General features: G+C 41.5%; 1 protein-coding gene across 1 annotated transcript; it reads left to right on the forward strand.

Moving 5' to 3' along the window:
* Positions 1 to 637: 637 nt before the first annotated feature.
* Positions 638 to 9,054, forward strand: pycr1b (pyrroline-5-carboxylate reductase 1b). Its single transcript, XM_042399709.1, has 9 exons — positions 638 to 797; positions 3,729 to 3,822; positions 4,209 to 4,279; positions 4,523 to 4,702; positions 5,177 to 5,284; positions 5,512 to 5,625; positions 6,169 to 6,261; positions 7,209 to 7,372; positions 7,711 to 9,054. Exons 2-9 carry the CDS (start codon positions 3,756 to 3,758, stop codon positions 7,886 to 7,888), a joined length of 975 nt encoding a protein of 324 aa, XP_042255643.1. The 5' UTR covers positions 638 to 797; positions 3,729 to 3,755; the 3' UTR covers positions 7,889 to 9,054.
* The last annotated feature ends 306 nt before the right edge of the window (positions 9,055 to 9,360 follow it).

Raw genomic sequence — 9,360 nt, forward strand, 5'->3', positions numbered from 1 at the left:
AAACAGGTCTGGGTAGTTTGGCATTTTTTTATATCGTGCATCATGACGCACAACATGTTACAGCTCTGAAGGGACTCAAAGACAGTAACAGCATAACAATCTATCTATCTATCTATCTATCTATCTATCTATCTATCTATCTATCTACTGTATCTGTAACATGATATAAATACATTTTTTGGTGTGTTTGTTGTGTGTGTGTGTGTGCGCGCGCAGGTGAGGTGAGGCCCCTTTAGTGACTTTCACTGTCAAGAAGCAGTTTTACAGTGGTTTTCGTAGAAGAAATACATAATTGAAAATTTAAATCCTACATTTAATAATAGGCTAAATACTGCTTTATAGTATTTATAGTGTAGGATTAACACACTGGGTCCAGTCATACTGTGTTGAATGAGTCGTACATGGTCTGAATAGATGCTGTCATACCTGTCTCAGGCCCGTATAAACATAACCTACTTTATAACTCTTCAACAGTATATTTGACCTACATTTCCCTGCCAGCTTCTGAGGACAGAAGACTGATGCAACTGGGCGTGACGTACTACAAAACCCCGCCCAGATACGGTGATCTGGTGTGTTATTGGTCAGAAGCTCAGAGTGTCTCTGTCGTGATTGGTCAGTGATGTTGTCTGTTATGGTTGTGGCGTACATTGGGCGGGTTTGACTAAAAAAAGGGAAGCCACGTTGACACAAAAAGTGGTGATTTCTGTGTTTTTTTCCGACGCCGGGAAATAACGGTCACGTCGTCAACTTTCATCTGTGAGTCGAGGAGACTCAGCTGGAACATCTAGGAAAAGGTAATTATCTCTAGTTGATATAAATGTGTCGTATTTCTCATTCATTTCTAGCTAACAGAGCAGCTAGCCGAGGACTGGCGGTCATCAGCTAGCACGGAAATGCTATTATCATCCCCATCAGCACCAACTAGAGCGCTAATATAACAATAGATAAACTAACAGCTAGTTAGCAGACATTATACCGGCGACTTTAACGCTGAAACAGAGTTTAATCGTGATAATCCAGTAGATATCCTCCTCAGCTGCAAACCAAACCATTATGACTTTAAGATGTGAGCAGATGACACTTGATGAAGTTGATTATTGAACTTGAGACTGAATCTGTGGGCTCAGAAGTTTTTTGTTGTTGTTGCATGCTAATCAACTTTACTTTAATTTAGAGCTGGGTGGCCAAACTTTTTTGGTTGTGGGCCACATACAGTAAAACATCAGGAGTCAGGGGCCAAACAATATTAAATATACTGCAGTTTTCAACCAGTTACACTGCAAGAAAAAATGTGTTTAGACTAGAAAAGCCCTGTGTCATCGAAAATGAACAGTTGTTGACATTAGAGTAGTTTATTGATAGTAGTACAGCGTTTCTGTATCTTAACTTTAATTTAAATTAATACAATAAAACTCTTTTAAAACTCACATTCAAAAAGCAGTACAAAGTAAAAAGCTGGGTGCAAAGTAAAAAGAAAGTAGAAAAGACCAAGGAAGGGACAAGGCCAGCCTCCAACATTCCTCCACAGCTCTCAGTGAACACAGTTCATGGCCCCAGTGTCCACCTTAATGATTATGATTATTGGTTTCTGTGCCAAGAGTTAAAAACAGAGATAATCTCAATTTCATAATATTAAATTTGACTGATTAAATTTATTAGGTAATTTTGGTTGTTGGAACGTACAGTTCCAATTCCATACGATTTTAACTCCCCGACGATGGGAGCAGCAGTTCAGTCATTGGGAGCAGTGACGTTGCACCTTGGACTGAACAGCTGGTACGTTAGGAGCAAGTCTTGTTGTCGAGATGTGAAGAACGTTCTCCTACTCCGGTAGGAGGAGAAGCTGATGTTAACTCTTTGGAGAACGGTCGCATTGATTCTCAATGCAGTTGAGAACCTCCAGTTGCATACTCTTGTCGACATCTGCTATGTCAATCGAGAAGGTGTTTGTGAAGAGCTTGATGTCTTTCTCAATGGCAGCAAAGTCTTGGAAGAGCTGATTGAATTGTGTCAGAAGAGATGTGATCACCAACACATTTCACCTTTTGGTATTTGGGAAAAGCGGCCCCTTAAGTTCCAACAGTGTGGGAAAGTGCGCCACACTGATGCTGCATAGTTGTGTCTCAAAGAGACGGAGCTTCACACAGAACTCTTTCAACTGTATGAACAGTTGAGGCATGAGCTGATCTTTGGCTTGCAGGCTCTTGTTCAGTGTGTTTAGTTGGCTCATCAGATCAGCTATAAAAAAAAACAAGTCTGCCAACCATAGAGGGTCACTCAGTTCATGAAGAGGTTGATCTTTCTGTTTCAAAAGCTGGTCAATTTCACATCTCAAGGAATAAAACAGCTGCAGCACAGATGAGTGGTAGGTTATGTCTCTGTATTCAGCATCGACTTCAGATAGGAAAGCCTGGACTTCTCTGAGATTGAGTGCTTGTGCTCAAATTAGGCTGATAGTGTTCATCACATTTCCGAGCTGGACTGCCATTGGCACAGAATGCCTCTTGGTGGATAATACAGTGCATTTTAACAGCCTCACCTTCGCTGTTGTGAACCTTCCTGCACACCATAGAAGCATTCCCATCTGGAGCCCCATCCATTGAGACTCCACACAGCTTGTCCCAGGGCAGTTTCATGTCATCGATCACCTTGGATACAGCATCAAAAATCTCCTTACCCATCATGGTGCCCTTCACACCCCTAAGATCAAGTTGCTCCTCGGTGATGCAAAAGTTGATGTCAACTCCCTCAAAAAAATGAACTACTGGGCTGTGTCCGTAGCATCTGTGCTCTTGTCACATGCAATTGAGTAAAAATCAAATGCACTCATTTTGCCTGACGCTTGCTGTTTTACGTTAGCTGACAGATCTTTGATTCGTCGGGCAGCTGTTTTTCTGTACATACTGACGTTGAATTCTTGAGTTTTCTCTGGGCACATTATCCAGGCAACTTTAGTGAAGCACTCTTTAATAAAGTCACCATTCAAGAAGGGTTTTCTGTGCCGGGTGATGAGCTGAGCTACCTCGTAGCTAGCCTTTCTGGCATTTTCCTGTATTTTGTTGGCACAAAAATCTGCTGCTGTTGAGCTAACAGGCTTGTTCCCAGTGACTGAAATTTTTGGCACTCCTTTGCTATTTTCCGTCCTTTCGGTTCCGCCCTGTTTAATCAACTGAGGTAAATGTAAAACATTTTTTTTACTGAGGTAAACGTTTTCATTGTTAAGTGATCATTGCAACGGTCGGTCTAGTAGTTGTTCAAAATGGCAGCGACATCTGGTGTTGAAACTAAGAAGTGCAATGTACATACAGTGCAGTTTATTGTAAGAGTGTTCTAATGGGCCATATATCATTTTATTTTTAAAATTCACGCTGGGCCACTTAAAAACGGGCAGCAGGCCACAGCTGGCCCGGGAGCTGTAGTTTGGCCAACCCTTATTTAGAGCATGTGCCCATATCCTAGTAAAATCACCCATGGGTGCCGTTTCCTGAGGAGGTGTTTCATCATCAATCACTGGTTATGGACCAGCTCCAGGATTTTTCTCTAGATTACATCATCCCCAAAGCCCATCTCTGTGCTTCTCAATTTAAAACTGGCTCCACAATTAGTCAAACATTAAATGTAAAATGCAGATATTTTAGGGTTTGGTTTTTTGGGGTGTTTGTCCATCTGTTTGCTCCACCAACAAATGAAAATCTGCAACAGCTTTATGATAATTTTTTTTACAGGGCAGAGAAGCCACATCATCTGACAGGATGAGTGTTGGATTCATTGGAGCGGGCCAGCTGGCTCACGCGCTGGTGAAGGGTTTCACGGCTGCAGGTGAGGCCGGTTTCTTGAATCTAAATTGACAGATGTCAAATCATACATGCTGTATATAAATGCAGATAAAACACAGTCACAGCTTCACATACATGCATTTTCTAACTGCAGAGATGCCCGAGACTCATTATTTCTGTATATATATATTTGCACAGCTATTTGCACAATACACAAGTCATGTATATGGCCTGTATTTCTTACGTTGATTAATTTATTCATGTCAAATAGTTCTTTATCTGTTTCCTAGCTCTTCAGACTGTTTCTCATACTGTTGTAACGTGAATTTCCCCTCTGGTGGTCAATAAAGTCTTATCTTATCTTACACATTCCCCAACATCTATCTCGTGTACCTCACTCTTCCACTTCCACTTCCTCTCCTTCTTCAGGTGTGATTGCTACACAGAGGATTACGGCCAGCTCCCCAGACACAGACCTGCCCACTGTGTCGGGTCTGAGGGTGAGAAGACAAGTTTCTGCATGGTTGTGCAGTGTCAGAAAATAGGAAGTGGTGGGAAGATGTGTGTGTGTGTGTGTGTGTGTGTGTGTGTGTGTGTGTGTGTGTGCATGCGTGCGAGCGTGGGCTTTTCTGACAGGTTATAATCTGCTGCTATAATAACACCTGTTTGCCTGTTTCTTCCATACTTCTTAACAATCTTTCTCTCTTCACCATCACCAATATCCTTTTCCTCTTTTTCTGTAGAAAATGGGGGTGAACCTGACAACAAGCAACAAAGAGACAGTCAGTAAGAGTGATGTGCTCTTTCTGGCCGTGAAGCCCCACATCATCCCCTTCGTTCTGGATGAGATCGGGCCAGACATCGAGGACCGCCATCTCATAGTCTCCTGTGCTGCAGGTGTCACCATCAGCTCCATAGAGAAGGTCCACTTCCTTCATTATCTCTCCTGCTCTGTTGTCCAGTTATTAGTCTCACAGGCGCTAGATGACCACGTCTGTTCTGTTTCTCTTCCACTGTGGCAACATTCCTGGCATTTGTTTTAGCCCTCTTGTGTTTTTAAATAATTATTTTAGTTAAAGCCTGCGCTAGTCAAGATCTCTATGACAACACAGCGGTGGTGCTTGTGGGAAATGCAGTCTTTATTCTGGGAAAACTCTGCTTTTGTCCACAAGGGCCGCTAAAATCAACACATAATGAAAGTTCCTTGTAATAACTTTAACCAGCCACACTAGTCTTTCCCATCTTCTCCTCAGGTCTTTTTTTCTCTCATCCTCTCTACTGCAAATGAAGTTAAATCGAGTGGTTTTGGCAGGCTTCCAAACATATAAAAGAAAATTGTTGTACATGCTGTCTCCTCTACACACCTAATCTATATTCCCATTCTTGTTGTTTCACAGAAGCTGCTTCAGTACCGTACAACTCCTAAAGTGATGAGGTGTATGACTAATACTCCAGTGGTGGTGAAAGAGGGAGCTACAGTGTATGCTACTGGGACTCATGCAGAGGTAAACAAGGAACAGTTGAACAGCAGGGATGTGGAGACAAGAGTCAAGTGGTTTATGAGCAAATTAAAACAGGAAGTTTATGTTTTCAGGATGTCAGTGACATTTTTATTGTGTTTACTATATGTGTTTAATCTCAGATAAACGTACCATAAAGCTGCACAGGAAGGTATGAATTGAACACACACTTTGTAACCTTGTTTATCAGCATCTTGTCTTCCCTCTTTCAGGTAGAGGACGGCAAGTTACTGGAGCAGCTGATGGCCAGTGTAGGTTTCTGCACTGAGGTGGAGGAGGACCTCATTGACGCTGTCACTGGGCTCAGTGGCAGTGGGCCCGCTTATGTGAGTGATTTAAAAAGTTGTGTGGATGTGAGGTGTGATGGATTCACCCAGAATCAGAGTAAAAAAAAAAAGGTGACAATTACAACTTTTTGTTTACAGTCAAAGCATTCGTACACTTCTGTACCACATACCAAGTGAAGATGTCTTGTTTCACTAACTGAAAATCCAAAGTATTGGATTAATTATAATAATTAATAGATAAACTTCATAAATCATACTTTCATGCCTGTATTTCCAGGTTTCAGTGTCGGTGGGTTTTTATTGACTGTCTGCAAAAAGGTTTTAGACGGGCATTTTTAAAAATATAGGCTTGAAAATGCAAACATTCGCAGTGAGACAACACTGAATTCAGTGGATGCCTGTGTTGACGAGCCGAATTATTGTTCTGTCATATACTCTGCAGACTGGAGGGTATAAAATAAAACAGAAACAAGACTTACCACTAATCTAAATCTGTACATTTGGTAAAGATCAGCTTGTTGCCTTAAGAGAAAAACTGACCACTCTGTGTATCTATGTTTGTATTTGTATATGTTAAAACAGGCGTTCACAGCGCTGGATGCTCTAGCAGACGGAGGAGTGAAGATGGGTCTGCCCAGGAGACTGGCTGTCAGACTTGGAGCTCAGGCCTTATTGGTCAGTCATGTTAAGCCTTGTGTGTGTGTGTGTGTGTGTGTGTGTGTGTGTGTGTGTGTGTGTGTGTGTGTGTGTGTGTGTGTGTGTGTGTGTGTGTGTGTGTGTGTGTGTGTTTTGCATCGTTTATTCTCAACATCTAATTCTACTTGATCCACTGGTGGTCTGTGTATTAGAAGGCAGAGAACATGTTAGGACTGAGTTGCTGCTTACATTGCACAGCATTTCTACTGTCTTCGAACTGCTGACTTTAATTTAATAAAATGATGAATCTCCAGAAAAATAAACACCTGCGGGGCATTCTGACTCTCCACAAATCAAATAAATAAAAATATAAATACATTGTCATCCTTTAGCTGTTCACTGCAGGGTCTGAAAGGTAACCCCCCCACCCTCCCCCCAAAACAGAAATTTCAATTTGTCAAAATAGATTACTGGAAATAATTCAGTTCAAACTGTTTTTGTAATTGTGGCAGCTGCTTCAGGCTCTGTCTTCTTCTCAGTACACAGTGAGTTCAGCTCCTGTCTGCATTTTTATGAGCAATGTTCTGTGTTTTGCCTTTTTTTTTTTTTTCTGCAAGAGACTTTTCAGATGTTGTTATTTGTTGGAGAAAGTAAATATACTTGGTCTGAGTGTCTCTTCCTGTTTGCACATTTGTCTGTGGGGAACATTCACAAAAGACACTATACTTGCTTAGTCATAGCTCAGCCTGTTGTAAGCCAACATGCTAACTGAGACAGTAAAGTCTTAGGAGACGGACAGTAAAATCAGATTAGGAGGAACATTTAGGAGTATCATTGTATGTGATTCTACATTACAACGCGTATGTGTTCCCTTCACATAATAACGGTCCTAGGATGAACAGAAATCGGAGTGAATATGATGCATAACAATATGAAATGTTAACTAACTTCTTTTATTTCTTTCTCACCTTCCTGTTTCTCCTCAGGGAGCAGCTAGGATGCTGCTGGACTCGGAGCAGCACCCCGGCCAGCTGAAGGACAACGTATGCTCACCAGGTGGCGCCACCATCCATGCCCTGCACGTCCTGGAGAGCGGTGGCTTCCGCAGCCTCCTGATCAACGCAGTGGAGGCTTCATGCATCAGGACACGGTAAGATGGTCGCATCAAATCAAATCACACATCCAACGGTTAAGCTGTACTCACCCGTTTCTTGCCTACCTCAGTTTTTGGTGATCAGAATTCACATGAATCCAGCTGTTTGTGTTGTGAATTTGAGTAGCACTGCAAATAAGGATTATTTACATTATTTGTTTAGTTGTCTGTCACGGCATGTCCATCACAAATTCCCAAAGCCCAAATGCATGTCTGGTCAATGGCTCAAGGTTATTCAACTGACAATAATATAAAAGGCATAGAAAAGCAGCAGGTCGTCACATTTCTATAGTTGTACTGTACGCCTGACGCTAGGCTTTCCCTTCTTCTTCCAGGGAGCTGCAGTATCTGGCTGACCAGGAGCGCATCTCTCCAGCAGCCATCAAGAAAACTACGCTGGACCAGGTGCTCCAGCAGCCCGGAGTCACAGTCAGCGGAGTGGCTAACGGGAACGGCAAATCAGGGCTCAGCCTGTTCAACAATCGTAGCCCTGGCGTCAAGAAGAAGAACTGAGTGCACAGAGAGGCAGGCGCACACACAAACACATTACAAGGCTCAAGTGTACCAACGTGTACCAACGTGTACACACACGAACGTACAAACATACATCTCCAAAAGCTGTTCAGCCATTCCTGTTGACAAACTGACTCAGGATGGCTCTGAAGTCACATCTGTATTACTTTGCCAAAATTATTTATTCATACTTGAATCAAATGCGGACAATGGACCCGGTGCACCACAGTGCACACAAGCGTTGCTCACAGTTATAGCCTTATGTTGTGATGCAGGATTACTGTCTACACATGAACACATTCAGATACACACTGAAGAGCAAAAGTGCATTTACAATCTGTTTTCTGCCTGTGTTTGGTCTCTAGACTATCTAGAGCTGTTAAACAGTAATGACCCAGTGGGCCATCATAGGATCCTGGTACACACCAGACAGCAGATGGCTGCTGGGATACCATCAAGCTGTTAATGTACGTCTTCAATGTCCTGTGTTTTTTTTTTTTTTTTAAAAACAATGAAGATACAATGTTAGACATCATGTTCCTTCTTCTGCTTTTCCAAATAATTTTAAAGACTGAACAAAAAAAGTAATAGCTTTATTTTATGTAGTTTTGTTTGTCACGTATAAACATTATGATCTTTCTGGATAAATCTCTGCATTGATTACAGGTGGGTTTATAGCACATTAAGAACATGGTGCCTTCGACTCTGACCCAGAACTTTATTTTTCTCACATAACAAGGTCATTCCAAGCTTTAATGCACCTCTGATATCAGAATTATCCTCATATCAATAATATGTTTGTTGCTGTTAAATTTAATTTTAACAATGATTGCAAGTCTTAAACCCCAAATCTTGAACCGTTATTTTGAACCTTTTGGTGTTTTAAACCACAAAGGCACTTCTCACCTTTTCTCTCGTGAGGAGAATGTGATATTGTTGCCTGAAAGTGCTCCAAGAAAACTGAAATCATTCACACTTGTCAAAGAATATATTCATGAGTACGATGTAAAAGAATTACATCAGTCATTAGTCCGTCCTAATTGTGTGTTTTGTATTGTTAGAATTATATTTATCCCCATAATGTTATGTATTATTTTGTTTGGTCTATCAATCACTAAGATGGTTTACCGGTCAAAAAGTCAATATTAAAGAAGCAGAAACAAATAGTTTTGTTCCAAAGCAGTTTGAGACTCTTTTTGGCTCTACGTGATTGCTTTTCAAAAATGAAACTCTTTCCATTATTTCAGCTCCTTTTTATTTCCTTTACTCCCTATTTTGGACTCGGACTAAAGCGGAGCAGACTCTTCTGTCTCTCAGTGAAGAATTGAGATACACCCTGGCCTGCAGATGGCGCTCTATGATCAAATGACCCATTTGCACATGCCTATAAAGATCAAAATACCCTCTTCACATACCTGCCAGTTGAGAGCAACTTAAAAATGACTGTAGACTAACATCAAACACAACTACAC

Source organism: Thunnus maccoyii, chromosome 2, assembly GCF_910596095.1.
Source record: "Thunnus maccoyii chromosome 2, fThuMac1.1, whole genome shotgun sequence".
Lineage (NCBI taxonomy): Eukaryota > Metazoa > Chordata > Actinopteri > Scombriformes > Scombridae > Thunnus > Thunnus maccoyii.

Coding starts and splice junctions, on each gene's coding strand:
- pycr1b (XM_042399709.1), top strand. CDS start 3,756: ATGAGTGTTGGATTCATTGGAGCGGGCCAGCTGGCTCACGCGCTGGTG. Junction 4,280..4,522: donor CCACTGTGTCGGGTCTGAGG/GTGAGAAGACAA, acceptor CTTTTTCTGTAG/AAAATGGGGGTGAACCTGAC. Junction 5,626..6,168: donor GTGGCAGTGGGCCCGCTTAT/GTGAGTGATTTA, acceptor ATGTTAAAACAG/GCGTTCACAGCGCTGGATGC.